Genomic DNA, 16,834 nt, shown 5'->3' with positions numbered 1-16,834 from the left:
AGCGGCCCCAGTGTCCTTACTGTGTCCCAGCTGTGTCCTCTGCCCTCTGTCTGCCTCATTCACTTCTCCTGCTTCCCTTCACATTCTGTCCATTGCCTTAACTAGTATATGTCCAGGGTCTGAGCCCTACTATTGCCATTAATCTTGGTTCTCATCCTTGGCTACCATTCACCTTTGCCTCTCCCTTCCCAGAGACAGCCCAGCCTGACCCAGGCTTATCAGTGGGATCCTTGGCCTAGACCCAAGAGGCCACCATTCTTGCCACCTGCTGTGAACATTAGGAAAGAATAATGAAGGGGATCTAGCAACAGACTGTGCATGGAGGCAGAACTAATAGAAGAAGGGGAGAAAGGGAAATGGGTCATTAATAAGCTAATATTTATGAAGTGGTGTCTGTGTACCGGGCACACTGCTAAGATGTTATATACAGATGTTATCTTATTAATATGTCCATATTTGTATATAATATACATAGTTATATCCTTATATATCATTATATATTTATATAAATATATGGGTGGTGGGTAGGAATAGACAACATACCACAAAGTCCACTGTTTTTGATGAAGATGCAGCCATTTTTCCTGAATAAATACTCCTTGGATTGTTGCAAGACTTTGGTTAATTTCCATAGTTCTGAAAATGTTGATTCTGACCATTTTTTAAAAAGATTTATTTATTTGATAGACAGAGATCACAAGTAGGCAAAGAGGCAGGCAGAGAGAGAGAGAGAGAGAGAGGAGGAAGCAGGCTCCCTGCTGAGCAGAGAGCCCGATGCAGGGCTCGATCCTGGGACCCTGAGATCATGACCTGAGCTGAAGGCAGAGGCCCTAACCCACTGAACCACCCAGGTGCCCCTATTCCGATCATTTCTGCCAGTGTTCTCATTGCTTTTGTGGAAGGGTGGATTTTCAGAAGTCTTTGCTTCACTGTATGGAAATTGCCAAGCCCCCCGCCCCCCACAATGTTTCCCCAGCCCCCACATCCCACTGCTCGCTCACTCTGGGCTTGTAGTCCTCGGAACCCTGAGTCTCTCCCGTGAACCGCTGGCTACTCCTTCATATATCTGATTGTTTTCAAGTAGGTGTAAGACTTTGTTTTCACTAATAAAGTTCCATTTTCTTTTTTTTTTTTTTTTAAGACTTTATTTATTTGACAGAGAGAGATCAGTAGGCATAGAGGCAGGCAGAGAGAGAGGAGGAAGCAGGCTCCCCGCTGAGCAGAGAGCCCGATGCGGGACTCGATCCCAGGACCCTGAGATCATGACCTGAGCCAAAGGCAGCGGCTTAACCCACTGAGCCACCCAGGTGCCCTAAAGTTCCATTTTCTTGAATTTTGTTGTTGTTCCAAGATGTCAAATAATTTGGAATCTTGGCATCAGGAAGTATGCTTTTTTGGGTTTCACTGGAGTCATAGACGTTACTGGCCCAAGTCGGAGCACAGAACAGCCTTTTGGGGCTCTGCAGGGTATCCCCTCCAGGGGAACATTTAGTCCATTAACTAGTTGGGGCACTTCTATTTCCAAACTGTGTCTCTAGCATTCCAAAATCTACCAGTAATACACCTTTTTCTAAAAAGGAAAGTTGGTTAATTTTACATGATTTATTCACAGCGAATTTTCCCAACTCCTATTATTCACTATTTCTTTACTGTTCACACATCATTTGCTTCTAAAGAATGTTATAATTATTGAAGTAATAAGGATCCATCATTGTCCCTTTTGGCAAAGCGAGGCAGCATTTGGTCTGTCCTCAAATTTCTAGCCCCTTTCCATCTCTCCAGACATTTCCCAAAGGTCAGTAACGATCGTGTGAGAATTAATCTGCAGCCATCACTGTCTTGTCCCTGGTGACAGTGGGGCTAGGAAGAGCACAGCCTAGGGGGCGGATGGCTTAAGGGCAGGGGGCTGTTCCCCTATGGGTAGCCCAGGCAGCTAATGGATAATTCTAGGCGTGGTGTGGGAAACTGTCAACACCAGAGCTCCAAACTGCACTCCGAGGGTGGTGGTATGGCTCGGGGCTGGCTCTTTTGGTTATCTGTGACGGCGCCACGTCAATGATCAGTGAGCACAGAGAGAAGAATCCAGTGTTCCCCACTCCCCGGAGCGGGGGCTGGTGGGAGTAATATGGGTCATAAAGCACAACTGAACTGACTGAAACTTGGGGCTAGAGTCTCAGACATGGTCTCCAAGGCAGGAAGCCCCTGCCGTGAATTGGGCCAACTGTGTGGGCACATGGAGGACAACAGCCCTATTAGTACCCACTGCTAACACACTTGCTGCTTGCCTCCACGAATGCCTCAGTATGGAGTGGGGCGCATTCCCGATTCCAGCCGTGAGCGGCCGCAAAAGGCGGGAGCTACCAAGGAATAGGACTTTTGGAGAGTTTGCACAAGGCAGGGGACATAAAGGCCCAGACAGGCTAAATAAACGGTGGTCCAACCACTTGGCAAATTACTTATTACTGTGAGTTTCAAGTTTCTCGTTTATGCAGTTAAGTACCCAGCGCACCAGAGCCCCAGTAAATTGTACTCGGGAATTTTCATTATGCTGGTAGGTTTCCTCCTCCGAGCAATTCCCCATCCCTACTGCCAGATGGCGCCTGGGAGCAGGGCCGCCCTTTCCAAAGGCCTTTCTTTCCACCCTTTGGGCGCCAGGTAGTGAGTGATCTTCCTCTCTGTCAGTGCTCAAGCTGGCATTTAAAACCCAGTACTGCACACAGACTTTGTGCTTTTGATGCATCTGCTCCATGAAGAGCTGTGAAACTCAGAAATACCTCCTTCTAGCCAGACACCCATTGCTCCAATAGGATTTGTCAGTTGATGAGCCTTTGTGATATAACCAGGCAAAGGGGACACTCAGAAGAAGTCAAATATTTCATTAGGAATCTGATTTTTTTTTTTCCTTTGCATGCTTATCTCTATTCTGAGTTGGGGAATCTGGAGAGACTCAAAGTTCAGGCCTCGTAGGTTTGAATCTCAGTATGCTGAACACCTTTGAGCAAATGATTTGATCTTTCTGAAGCCTACTTTCTTTACCTGGAAATAGCTGTGATAAGAGTAACTGCGTCATAGGGTTGCCATGAGAATAAATGAGATAACATGGGTAGGACATGGCATGAAATTGGGTACAGAACTAATGCTAAGTATAAGCAATTATATGTCAAGAGCTTGAGTTTCAGAGTCAGACAAGGATTTGACTCCTAGCTCTTTGATTCAGAAGTTGCATGGTCTTGAATAAGTTATGCAAACTCTCCGAGCTCCTTGAAAGTTGCAAGATTTTTAGGAAAATTACAGAGCTATATCGACAACACCTTTTAGTTTTATTTGCATCGTGACCCATTTCAGATAGGATTTGAGCTTCCCCACACGAAACAAAAGGAACCCAGTGACTTTTCGTAAGCAGATAATAAAATCGGGGTGAAGAAAAAGCAAGGATAGGAAACACGAGGGAAAACAAGAGATAAGGTTAAGCCTCCCCGATCACGTCAAAAGAGTATCCTGTATCCTCGCTAGCGAGGGGGTCACAAATGTGGCTTTGGGCTTCTTCGCATCCAAGGCAATGAAGAAAGGAAATATGGTTCGTTAAATGATTCAGTGTGCCAAGATAAATGCAGAGGAGTTCTGAAGAAGAATCTCAGCTATTCCTAGTTCTGAGACTGAAGAGGCTGTAAGTAGCACATGGTGGATACACAATAGATATAAAAATGTGAGCTGTCCTCATCTTCGAGCACAGAGGAGACAGTGAGTCTAGGAATAAAAGCAACATGGAAGAGGTAGCTTTGGAGCCGAACAGAACTGAATACAAATTTGCCAGGTGTCGGGGCAGGGGCGGCGAGGTGGGGGGGCTGCCCGTAAGGGGAGAGCGTGACAGTGGCAGGCTCACCCCCACCCATCACTGCAGCTCGAAAGCCAGGGACTCACGTGGTGTCACACCGGCTGGAGAGAAAGCTCCCCTCAGACTGACAGGCACAGGGACCTGTGGTTTGAAAAAAGCCAAGCGGGGAAGGACAGAGGTGACTTGGGAGCAGAAGCACAGCGGTTTTGGCTTCGAGTCTCTCCCGACTGGACATCTGGTGTTTAATGACGGTCCTCAGTGGGAAGGGAGTTCTCTTTCTTTTTTTGAGTGTGTTTTGTTTGGTTCTGTTTTCCTGTGGACCCAGCCTTATGGCTCTTTTTTTTTTTTTTTAAAGATTTTATTTATTTATTTGACAGAGAGGGATTACAAGTAGACAGAGAGACAGGCAGAGAGAGAGAGAGGAGGAAGCAGGCTCCCCGCTGAGCAGAGAGCCCAATGCGGGACTCGATCCCAGGACCCCGAGATCATGACCCGAGCCGAAGGAAGTGGCTTAACCCACTGAGCCACCCAGGCGCCCCCAGCCTTATGACTCTTGAAGGAAGAAAACCACCAGGATGGTTAAAGGGATTGTTCCTTTTTTTTTTTTGCCAGGTCTTCCCAGCCATTAGGAACAGGGCTGGAGGCTTCGGTGACGTAAGGGAGTCAGAAAGTGTTTTGGGGACTGTACAGACCCACAGCCTTGTATGGAAATTGTATTCCCATTCCTCCTCTTCTCGCCCCACACTCTCAGGTCCTTCTTCCTTCTTGATGTCTTCCATCACATTCTCTGACTCTGTCTCTGTTGATCTGTCCCTCACTAAGTGGGAGGGGGTGAGATTAAACCTGAAGAAATCTGTGTTTCCCTCTGCATTAGCCACCCAGAGGAGCCTCCCAATCCCTGCATCGCCTTGGGACTTTGTCCTAAATATATCTATATGCAAAGACAGAGCTTCTCTGCTTCAAAGTGTTTGTACCCAGGAGGCTGAAAATGAGCTCATTAGTGCTTATAGTTAGGCTTGTATCCCTGGACACACAGTTGGTATTACTGTCTTGCTCTCGGTGACAACTGAGTAGTCACTAACTTTCAGGACTTAAATACCCTTGAGACTCTTCCTGGCCTGCCCAGAGTAGGCACAGCATGATCCCGACAGCCCAGGATAGCAGTTTCATATCTCTGCAGTCATCTGTTTTCTAAGAATTCTCTCCAGGGCCAGTTCTTGGTATGGTCCTGATGATTATCTTGGCACCCTATGGGTGACGACCGTGACAGAGTCCCCTTGTTAGCTGGCTCTGCCCAGGCACGGTGAAAGGGACACAGACTAGGAGTATCAGACATCCAGGTTCCAGGTATGACTGTCAGGGACAAGTTTGGTAGCTTCGAATAAGTCACTTCTGTTTTCTGGTCCTCAATTTTTCCATCCGTTAAAAAAAAAAAAAAAAAAAAACAAAACAAAAAAAACTCTCCAAAAAATTTTTTTTGAACATATGGATTTTTCTGGGGTCCATGGCTGTCATTATTTTCTCAAAGGATTTGTGACTCCCAAAAGTTAAGAATCCCTGGGCTTGTTGATTTATGAATTCTTAGAATCCATGCAGAGCAAATCTCTGGTTCTCTGCTTCTAGGAATGTCATACACTGCATAGTTCAGCAACGTCTGCTGACTGCCTACTGTGCACCTGTTCCTTTGACATGATGCAAGGATGGGAAAGTAAGTAAGACAGCTTCAAAGGAAACCCCGGTCCCACGGAGAGACCCACCCACTAATAAGGAATCATGGTAAGATGTCTCAAAGATAATGATGGAGAGGCACACAGGGCCCTTGAGAAAGAGCATGAGGAAGTGACAGCCCCTTTTCCTCCTCGCCTCCAAAGAGCACGTGCACTGCTGAGAAAAGGTTCGGGGGAAGCTCCTTTCAGGTTTCCAAAGTGGAGGGCATGCTCCCACGCACTCCTTCTGAAGTCCCCAGGCTCCTGCTGACCTGGTCCCTCCTGACAGTCTCAAACAGGTTCTCTGTCCTTGTGCTGCCAACCAGGTCATTGAGCTTGAGTGGAAATGGGCCCCCTCCTTGAGTGTAACCCTCCCCGGGCACGCCTCAGAGGCCCCATTCACTGTGGGAACCCCAAGACCTTGCCAGCCCCTCCTTTCCTGCCCTTATGCGCTCTCCTGGCCCCTTTCATGTCCAACACTCCAGGACATTAAACCTTAAGGATGCGGACAAGGGTGCTATCCTGCCAGCATGTTATTCTTGTTTCTATGTTGACCTTAGCAGTTCCCAGCAACCTTATGGCCCTGCAGGAAGCACTATGAAAGGTAAATCCATTTAAAAAAGAAAAGCAGGGGCGCCTGGGTGGCTCAGTGGGTTGGGCCGCTGCCTTCGGCTCAGGTCATGATCTCAGGGTCCTGGAATTGAGTCCCGTGTCGGGCTCTCTGCTAAGCAGGGAGCCTGCTTCCCTCTCTCTCTCTCTCTCTGCCTGCCTCTCTGTCTAATTGTGATCTCTGTCAAATAAACAAATAAAAAAATCTTTAAAAAAAAAATAAAAAAGAAAAGCAGAGGGGTGCCCGGGTGGCTCAGTCAGTTAAGCGTCTTCCTTCAGCTCAGGTCATGATTTTAAGAGTCCTGGGATGGAGCTCCATGTCAGGACCCCCACTCAGCAGGAAGCCTGCTTCTCCCTCTTCTTCCCCCTCCCCCCAACTAATGCTCTCTCTCTTTCTCAAATAAAATAAACAAAATCTTAAGAAGGAAGGAAGGGAGGAAGGAAGGAAAAGAAAAAAATTATTTTGGCACATAGTGGGTCAGAGGGACAGACACTGCCATAAGCCTGGTTCTAGTCCCAGTTCCCTTACTCACCATCCGAATGCAAGCCTTTCCACAGAGTTGCCTCCCATACTCCAGGCTACCATCACCTCTGCCCTCAACTATTCCACTTAACTTGCATATAGGTCCAGTAATTCACTCCCCATATGGCAGCCAGAGGGATCTTTTTCAAATGTAAATCAGAACATACCACTCCCCTGCTACAGCTTTCCAAATATTTTTGCAGCTCTCAGAATAAAAGCCAAACTGCTCACCAGGTCTGTAACATCTTCCATGATCTGACATCTGCCTACCTCTCTAGCCCTGTCCAGGGCCCCTTTCTTCACTCACTAAGCTCACTGCTCTTCTGTCTCTACATCATAGTCTGTTCTGCCGCAGGACCTTTGCATGTGCCATTTTTGTTAAGTGAACTCTTACCCCCCAGAAAAATCCCAGGCATGGCATTTTCTCTTATGATTCCAGTCTCAGCTGCAAAGGCACTTCTAAGGTTTCCTCATGTTGCCCGCAGCATGGCCTTTTCATTCTATCTTTTACTCTCTTCAGGGTGTTTACTGTAATCTGAAATGATCTTGTTTATGTGTTTATTGTTTGTTTCCTCTGCCCCACTAAGGAGCCTTGTCTTTCACTTTCACTGGGGTACTCCTAGAACCTAGAATATGGTATGGCCCATAATTATTGAGTATTTGTTGAATAATTGAATGAGTAATGATGGTAAAGCCATTTAATATATCTGAGCCCCCAATCCCTGGCTACATATCTGATCTTTTAAGATCTTTAGAAAACTCCCTTTGGTAGTCATTATTATAGCCACTTTGTGGTTGAGAAAATAGAAAGTCAGATGGGTTATATCATTTGCCTAAAATCATAATTGTGTCCTGAAAGTTTATCCCCTTTGAGATAAATAAAAATTCGGGGGAGAAAAATTCTCCCTATTCATCCAAAATTCAAGTTCCACTAAAAAGTTATCCATCCATTGTGAAATGGAACAATATGCTACTATCTGGTCCACCCAGAAGCAAGGTCTGGGGCCGAGACAGCCCTGCGGGGTGACAGACGCTATTCCTGCACATAACTCCTGTGTATCTGATCCATGCTGAGCACATATCCTACTTTCAGTCATTCACTTATCTCACCATCGATTCATCACATATGCATGGTTAACAGCCAGCACTGATAGCTATACGGTAGCTCTAGGGGAGGAACCCCTGATTCATGCCAAGTGCACATCCTTGGTCTCCTCTAGAAACAGGGTCCCCAGTAGGATCTATTGGCTAAACAGTAATTCTTTTTGACTAAGTAAGATAATGCTTATGAAATGCTTATTAACCAGAGTTCTGGCTTCGGGTAGGTGCTGAGGGAGTGTTAGTGATGAGGATGACGATGATATTAGAACCTGGACCTCCTTTTTCAGCCAGGCTGCCTAGAAGAAGAGAGAGATATTAAATATTCCTTTGGCCTGTTTTTCCCTTCCAGATCCATCCCATTAGAAAATCCAGCACACGTGACTTCCATTTCTTTTTCCTAAATCCACAGCCTGTACAAGCCAACTGAAAGTAATAAGCATAACTCAAATGCTGTGTCTTTCCTAATTAAAATCCATCCCGAAGGGGATGCCAGAGTGGAGTCCATGTGGCAGAGGAAGTTCCATTATATTAATCCAGGCTTCCAAAGAGAGTCCAAGGCGAGACGTGTCCATGTGTGCGTTCTTATAGCGTAAGTTTGGGGGTGCTACCAAGAATGCATAGTTGGCCCTGAATAGGTTGTAGGATATGACTTTTCAGAGGAAGCTGTTAATGGAGCCACTAGGAATGCTTCCTGAGGCTCTTGAGGCTGGTGAGTAAACCCAGAGTCTGTCTTGGTTGGCCCTTGTCAGTGGTTCTGAAGAAACCCCCTGGAATGGCTTCTCCATGAGGAGATGCTGGCCCGGCTCTCCCCACAGAGGCTCCTCCACATGTTTGGCGGCTCTCCTTGGAAACACCGGTTGCCAGAGCAGCTGTGTCAGCCCGGCTTCCCCAGGAAAGACGGGAAAGCAAACAGGGAGCCCTCAGCTAACCCAAGGGCCTCTTTTTAGGGGACAACTCCCAAAAGCAAACCACACACAGAAACCAAATCCCGAGAGGAAGGCAATGACAACAGAAAAACAAGGAGCAAAGGAAGAGAAGGCAGAGAAACGAGGAGGAAGGGCAAAGTTTTGCTTTTCAAGGGCAGGAGGCCGTCACTGTGGGAGGAGAGGTGGCTGAAGAATGAAGGCCGTCTGGGCCATGCTTTTCATTTTCAGAGGACTAGTTTTTCCCATCACCTGGCTCAGAGCCTTGGCTGTAACTGTGAATGGTTTTGAAATAGATCTCAATGTAGGTTCTCCTACTGATGAACCTGTTTTCCTCCCAGCAGCCCCGGGGCTGTAGTGCCACTGAAGAGGAGAGTCCGTTAGAGGCCGGAGATGGGGGTGCTTCTGCTCCCCAAATCAAGGCCGAACCCTGCAGTGTTGAGGGTGGGAAGGGTGAAAGATATTTAGCATGAATTTAGAAGCACTGCGATGTGGTTAACTTACCTCTGGGAAAGGTAAATGTCTTAGATAGCCCATGGTCAGCCCAGAATGCACGTAGTGTGGTGCGGGGGCTGAGAAAGGTGTCCAGGTAAGGGAGCCAGAGGTCCGACTTGCAGAGACTTTCAGACTCCAGCTCCGTGCAGGCAACACACCTAGGTCTCTGGGAGATGCAGAGGCTGAAAGAAAGGAAGGACATAAGGAGATGTGGGTGGAAGACAAGGTGACTGCAGGGAGTGGGGACCAAACACAAAACTCCAAAGAACAAGGTGGGACTCTTTGCCAGGCAGATACCCAGTAAGAGCTCACAGATCAGTGGCGACTTGCGGTCAGCTCGGAAAATTGAGACTACCCCCACCAGTCACTGTAGGACTCCCAAGTTCCATCCCTACCCAAACACAGGGAAAGAGAAGAAGGTGGAGAGAGATCTTGAGGGAAACTTCCCTGGACATTTGTATCTTGAATTAATTGAATTCTTAACCCAAAGAGATCAAGTTGAATGGAAAAGGCGGTTTTAAATGGAAAAAGAAGAAATTACATTTAATTGGCCAATTAAGTTTTCTGGGGACTCAAATAAAGATGAAATCAATTATAGATCCTTTTAAGAGCTACATTTTTTCCCCTACCACTGAATTGCAGTGTAAAAATTTTGACCTCTCTATAATAATGACCTTATACAACCACAAATAGATTTAGAGCATACAAGTCATTTTCACATACATTATCTTTTTTGAACCTCCCATCAAAACAAAATAGATGTTCTTATTCCAACTCTACAGATGCAGAAAACAGGCTCAGTGATGCTAGGAGTCTTGTCCAAGTTCCACAACCTAGAGGACGGCCTCCTCCACGCCCATTTCAACTACAAGCTGTAGATTCTCCATCTAAATAGTGGTTTGCAACCAGAACCTTTCTGGAGACAATTCTGGTGGCCCCGCCTTGGGAGGGGGAGGGTGGGAAGAGTGCCATTGACATCTGGAGGGAAGAGGCCAGGGGTGCTGTGACACATTCTATGATGCACAGGGTGGCCCTCACCAGAAAGAATTTTCTGGCCTCAAATGTCAGTAGTGTGGAGGTGGAGAAACCTTCTCATACAGGGGATTCCAAGGGAGGATATTGTATCCCTCCTTTCGCCTTGTAAAAATGGACAAGGACCCAGAGCCAAGGCAATTACAATTTAATAGGGAAGACACAACTAATAAACCTTAACTAGCCAGAAACAGCCTCATAGGAGCTTCATTTCCAAGATTCTGTGAGGGGTGGGTGGGGCAAGTCTTCTTGGAGGATTAAGAGGAAATTGTCTTCACCATGGGGGGACGGAGTGAGAAGGGGCAGTGCGGGGGCGGGGGAGGGGGCAGCGGAGGGGGTGGGGGAGCACCCAGGGATGTACTCAGAATGGGTCATTTTAGCCTCCTTGTCTCTGTACAAAACAATTACTTTAAAACCAATAATAATGGCAGAAAACTGTGAAATTTTTCTCTCCTTGAATGTCATACACATAATCACATCAGTAATAACAAAAAATAAAAATGAGGAAAAACAGGAATAGTACCAGACTAATACTTTTAAAAATTTTACCGATGTATTTTCTTGTAAAGGAAAAATGTACATACCTGCACGTTTTGTCTGTTGTAATTAATGAGAAAGAATATTACAAATTCTATGTTTGTTCCTTACCTTTTGTAAATTTGTCAGTGATTTTGTCAAAATTAGTCTTTGCAAACTCACGTTCAGTAGCCAGATTTGTCAGGCCTATTTTCTTTACTCCTGGTTAATCAATTTTTTTTAAACCAATTTTAATTTCGAAACTTTCTTTCACACAAAGTAACAGATTTACAAACAGGGATTTTACAATCTTCATCTGGGCAAGCTTGGCAGAGATACATAAAACAGCTCACTTCTCAATAAATTCCAGAAATTATAGTACTTTCCATGTTTTTGTTTCCCTTCAGGATTTATCTAAGAGCGTTCCAAAGTCTCCACAGTTGAAAATTTCCACTAAAATACCTTCAGCAGAAAATTCATCATAATTCCTATCATATTTGGTAAAAACTGAAACTTTTTCTACCATAAGAACAGAAAAATGGCTGAAAAACAGAGAACACTGACATTATTTTTTTTTAAAGATTTTATTTATTTATTTGGCAGACAGAGATCACAAGTAGGCAGAGAGGCAGGCAGAGAGAGAGGAGGAAGCAGGCTCCCTGCTGAGCAGAAAGCCCAATGCCAAGGCTCGATCCCAGGACCCTGGGATCATGACCTGAGCTGAAGGCAGAGGCTTTAACCCACTGAGCCACCCAGGTGCCCCTTTTTGACATTATCATTTTAAAAATCACTTCAGGGGTGCCTGGGTGGCTCAGTTGGTTAAGCGTCTGGCTCTGGCTCAGGTCATGATCCTAGGTTCCTGGGGCTGAGCCCTACATCTGGCTCCTTGCTTAGTGGGAGTCTGCTTCTCCCTCTGCCCTTCCCCTCCTCTTGTATTCTCTCTCTGCCTCTTTCTCTCTCTCAAATAAATAAAATCTTAAAAAATAAAATCAGAGGAAGGAGTGGCTGCTTCTAACCAGGAGCCTAGAGACTTCATGGGAAAAGTGACATTGAAGTTGGGTAGCATTTGGACACTTAAAGACCTTGCTAAAGCCTTAGAAGACCGTATGCTGAAGGAGTCAGGCTCTTCGTGCCTCCATTTATCATCCATCAGCAAAGCTAGGATCAGATCATCTTTGCCCCTTGGGTCCACGTAGAAAAGAGCAAGAGACAGGGTGCTTGATCTGTTGAAGGAGGGGTGGCTATGCTTGTATTTTGCTGTGTGTGACATTCAGCAAGTCACTTGCCTTCCCTGGACAATGTTCTTGTCTGAAAAATGAAAGGATTTGCCAGACGAAGTATCTCAAAGGCATCCCCTGACTCAGACATTATCGTGTGATCCTAAAAGTGCCTTGGGGTGGATTTCTGCCAATGGGAACAGGGCTTCCTGTTCACACAGACATGTTGGTGAATGGGGACTGTTTAAGAGAGTCAGCCATGGTGTCTGCACAAGTCACAGTCAGGGGGCCGGGCAGTCTGGGCTTCTCCCATACCATCCACCTCTCTGGAGCCTTGAATCTCCTCCACCCTTGATTTTTCCTATGGTCTTTCCCAGCTGGTTTCCACATCCCCGCACTCACGTGCCCCCTCCACTACCGCACCCGAGGGGGAGAGGGGGAGAAGGGAAAGGTAGAAGGCGCGTGTCTGTCTTGTGCACAAATAGCTCCATTCCAGGCTTCCCACTGAGAACTGTGAGACCAAGGGAAGTCGCATCTTCTTGCTCCCCTACCTCCTCTCTGCTTTTAAGTTGTTTTTTTTTTTTTTTTTTTCCCCTCTATTTCAGGGATTCATGTTCTTTCAGAGGAAAGAAAGGCACTTTGGTCTTTTGAGGGTACCTTTTCATAAGGCTTTGGTAGGAGTCCACTTCCCTCTGTAGTTCTGGGGAAGCGGCAGGGGGCCGGGGAACCTGAAAGAAGGTGGAAGGGATTTCTGCAGGGCCTCCTGCACCGACGACGACGGGAAGTAGGGAGGGTGGAGGACAGGGAGGGGCTTCTTCAGGCTGTCTAGGGAGCCCTATCAAAGGGCGCTCATTTGCAGGCCTTCAAAGCTACGAAGAAAAGAGATAGGAAGAGGAGAATAAGGTTATAGGTAGGGAAGATTCCTTTTAGGAAAGGCAGACGTATCTCAGATGAAAAATCAACGGGGGGGGGGGGGGGTTGTGTGTCCTCAGGCACCAATCATGACCTTTGATCTCAGAAGTGGTGGGGTACAGGGGAAAGCCCCGGGGTGCAGGCTGGGGACTCAGCCCCCTGGCCAAGGCATTTATTATTTTCTTATTGATTCAGAATTCATTACTTATAGCTGAGGAAGCTGGGGTGTGTTTGTAGGGCACTGAAGAGATGCAGGCGGCTGGCGGAGGTGAGAACACCTCCCCACTCTCCCTTCCAGGGAGGAAGAGACGTCAAAATGTACTCTGCAGCACAGACTGCCCGCTGCTCTCTGAATTTGGACAAGGCTTGCTCTGGCTAACCCTCTGTTTCCTTATTTATTCTCCGAGGAGTACCTCACAGGGGGTGCTGAAAGGGCCGGCTGGGCTGACGGAGGGAACCTGACCAGGGTGTTCAGACATGGTGGGATCCTCATCCCACAGGAGGGCATCCTCCTCGGAGTGAGACATTCATGAAGATGACTTTCCTTCCTAGAGCATCTCTCGAGCCTCCAGACACGGCCGAGGGACAGGACAGGAAGGAAACATGGACTGTAGCTGCACTCTTCGGACTCCCGCTGGAAGCCCATCTTCAGGAACCCCGAGGAAGACCTCATGGTCCCCAGCCCGCTTCGCGCTGCAGGTTCAAATCGAATGGCACAGATCCGCGCTCTTCCCGTCCTGGGATTCATTTTCAGTCGTGGCTTCAGAATTTCTAGCTGGAAGGGGTCTCGGGGCTGCAATCTATGGGCGGGGGATGCATCTAGAAGATCGTAAAGCAAGCATCCCAGGGTTACGTAAGCACGTGCAAATTTGGGGAGGCTTTCACATGTGAGTGATTATGGGGTTCAAAAGTCCCTCCACTCTATCAGTGTATCTCTGAGTGAAGGTTCAAGATGGGATCCCGTTCTTAGGTGCAAGGCTGATGTTACTGCATGGGCAGTAGCAGGAGTTTGCAACCCTGGGGTGGACTCCAGCCTCTACCAACCAGTGCCTGATTCCTCATCTTAAGGGAAGGAGCATGGATGCGAGATTCCCGGAGATTCCTTCCTCAATCCACTCCCTCTCGCGTACTACGTTAGGGTAGAAACCTTGCAAGGAAATCAACCCTCAGGGATTAAAGCGCCAAGTGCCTCAGCCTGTGGTGTTATTCCTTTGACTTTCAAAGCCCAGAGAGAGGACAGGAATCCACGACCAACCGCATGCAGGAGCTCCTTATTCATCTTCTGCAAGGTCAAGGTGGGGGAGGGGGTGCGGTTGGGGGTTGGGCAGCAGGAGGGTTCGAACCAACACTAGTTGAGTATCTGCTACTCCAACTTGCTACGTGCTTTATCTATGTTGTCTTGCTTAACGCCACCAACACTGAGATGGCCTGAAACGACCCCGAGGTTCAGAAAGACGAAGTATAACGTTACCAGCTAAAAAGCGCTTTTCTGCAGCGAGTGCTCGAGGAGTATTTGTTTGAACCCAGGTTTGACTCCGCGCCCAAACAGGTACTATTTCCAGGCCGCTTCCTTACGCCCGACTTAAAGAGGAACATGGTCACTGACCTGCGAATGCCGCAGGTCGCCCGCCGGTGAACTTGATCGAGAAACACGGCACTCGAGGGACGGTCTTCTGAGACGGTGCCGAAACCCCAGCAAGGACTTTCGCGCTCCTGCTATGCTAATGACGCACGCAGACTTACGTGCTCCTGCTATGCTAATGACGTACGCAGACTTACGTGCTCCTGCTATGCTAATGATGCACGCAGACTTACGTGCTCCTGCTATGCTAATGACGCACGCAGACTCACGTGCTCCTGCTATGCTAATGACGCACGCAGACTTACATGCTCCTGCTATGCTAATGACGCACGCCGCAAAGCACTTTAGTATATTCCAACCAAAGGAAAAAATTTTTTTGTTAAGATTTTTATTTATTTGACAGACAGAGATCACAAGTAGGCGGAGAGTCAGGCAGAGAGAGGGAGAGGGAAGCAGGCTCCCCGCCGAGCAGAGAGCCGGATGGGGGACTCGATCCCAGGACCCTGAGATCATGACCTCAGCCGAAGGCAGCGGCTTTAACCCACTGAGCCACGAGGCGCCCCAACCAAGGGAAATTTTTAAATAGCTAGCCTCTCGTGGCACCCATGGTTGCAGGAAACAGAAGTCTGCTCAGGTTGGCCCAATTAAAGGTGTGGTGGTGGTGGTGGTGGTGGGAGTAATTATAATGCTGGAGATCGTGCTGAATGCAGGGGAGGCTGAACGATTAAACATCAAGAAAAGCAAAAACCAGAGTGGCCTAAACTTTGCGGGTTCACAAAGGTTTTTACTCGTTTACATGGCCTCGTCCACTGATGTATTCCGTTCCTCCATGGCTCTTTGGAGGAGGGTTTTGAAAACCGCAGCCGGCGCAGGCATCACCTGGAGATCTTGTTAAAGCGCAGATTGTGATCCAATAAGTCTGGGGTGGGACCCGAGAGTCTATGCTCCTTGCAGGCTCCCAGGTGACGCAGGACCGCACTTAGAGAGCAGCAAGAACTAAGGTCACTGACTCACAAGATGCAGTTGGAATCACCTGAGAAAGTTTTTTAACCTTGACGTCTGAATTCCACCCCACCCAGCAGATTCTGATACAACCGGTTCGAAGTATGACCTGAGAATTAGGATGTTTTTTTTTTTAAGCCTCCCCTCCCAAGTGGTTCAAACGAGCAGCAAAGTTTGATTTGATGGAGGCGCTTCTCTGAGGGTTAGAGGTCCATCCTGGTTTTAGGCAGCTGTGGATGGATATGGGGCTTATGAAGTACAAGCATATCAGCCACACTCCGGAGTGTATAGGGTTAATGGGCAAGAATCAGCATATCTGGAATGATAAAGGACTTGGAGTCCAAAAAGCATGAGTACAAATTCTGGCATTCGCGCTCTGCTCCAGAAATTCTGGGTTCAAAATTAAGCCTTTTTAAGCCTTAGGGTGTTTAAAAAAAAAAAAATTTTTTTTAAGTGAAAGGTGGAAGCTGTGATTTCTGATCCACATTCCCCTTGGGGTCTTTTGAGGCTCGATGAGTGTTGTTCAATCAGGGAGCACAAAGGAGAATAAACTTGGAGAGCTTTCTAAGGAAGACAGGCTGGTCTCCCCCCCCCCCCCCCCAGAATTCTGCAAATCTCAGGGTGGTGCAGGCATGGGTATTTTTACAAGCTCCTTCCCACCCTGGATGATCCTTCTGTGCTTTCCTGGCCGTGAACCATTGATCAACTGAGATCATGTCATGAAACCTTCAAGCTGTCCTTGACTCTTCTACCAAACCCCATGGATTCCAGCTCCCTAAATAGCTCCTGAATCTATCCATCCATCTCATCCCTAGAGCCTTATTCAGAGACTAATGTAGAAAGTTCCCTCGGCCTCCAATTCTTCCTAATTCCCAGCGATCCATCTTCCGAGTAGCTGCCAGTATCATCTTTCTAATCCAGGAACTGCTTATGTCATTCTCCTGATCAGGATAAAGTCCAAAGGCCTTAAGATGGTGTGCAAGGACATTCATGGTCTGGCCATACCTCACTTGCTGTCACTCTCCCCCCTCATACGCCATACTCTGACAGTCCTATCACTCCCAGGGGAGTTCTTGGCTCTCAGCCTCTGTGCTGCTACTTGGAATATCCCTCCCCATCTTTGACAAACTCCTGCTTTTCCTCTCCCTGCTCCACAGTCCCCTTCCCTGCAGAGCCCTCCCACACCCACCCGCTCCCCATCAGAGGTAGAGGGGAGGCTTAGGACCACTTCTGGTTTATTAATCTTAGGGTATATTTCAATAGATGAAGAAGTGCCCGAGGAAAGTTACTCAAAAAGTTATCATTCTAGGGGCACCTGGGTGGCTCAGTGGGTTAAAGCCTCTGCCTTCGGCTCAGGTCATGATCCCAGGGTCCTGGGATC

The 16,834-nt window shown here is 47.4% G+C and overlaps 1 protein-coding gene across 1 annotated transcript in view; it reads left to right on the top strand.

Moving 5' to 3' along the window:
• Positions 1 to 14,124, top strand: part of MMD (monocyte to macrophage differentiation associated) — a 63,847-nt gene extending 49,723 nt beyond the window's left edge. The window contains exon 7 of the mRNA XM_059378888.1: positions 13,422 to 14,124. Coding sequence (XP_059234871.1) covers positions 13,422 to 13,760 — 339 coding nt within the window. The 3' untranslated portion in view covers positions 13,761 to 14,124. The remainder of the gene's footprint in view (positions 1 to 13,421) is intronic.
• Positions 14,125 to 16,834: the final 2,710 nt, after the last annotated feature.

This window comes from Mustela nigripes, chromosome 16 (genome assembly GCF_022355385.1).
Source record: "Mustela nigripes isolate SB6536 chromosome 16, MUSNIG.SB6536, whole genome shotgun sequence".
Taxonomy (NCBI): Eukaryota; Metazoa; Chordata; class Mammalia; order Carnivora; family Mustelidae; genus Mustela; species Mustela nigripes.
The sequence above is the reverse complement of the archived record's forward strand: the minus strand, read 5'-3'. Positions and strand labels throughout refer to the sequence as shown.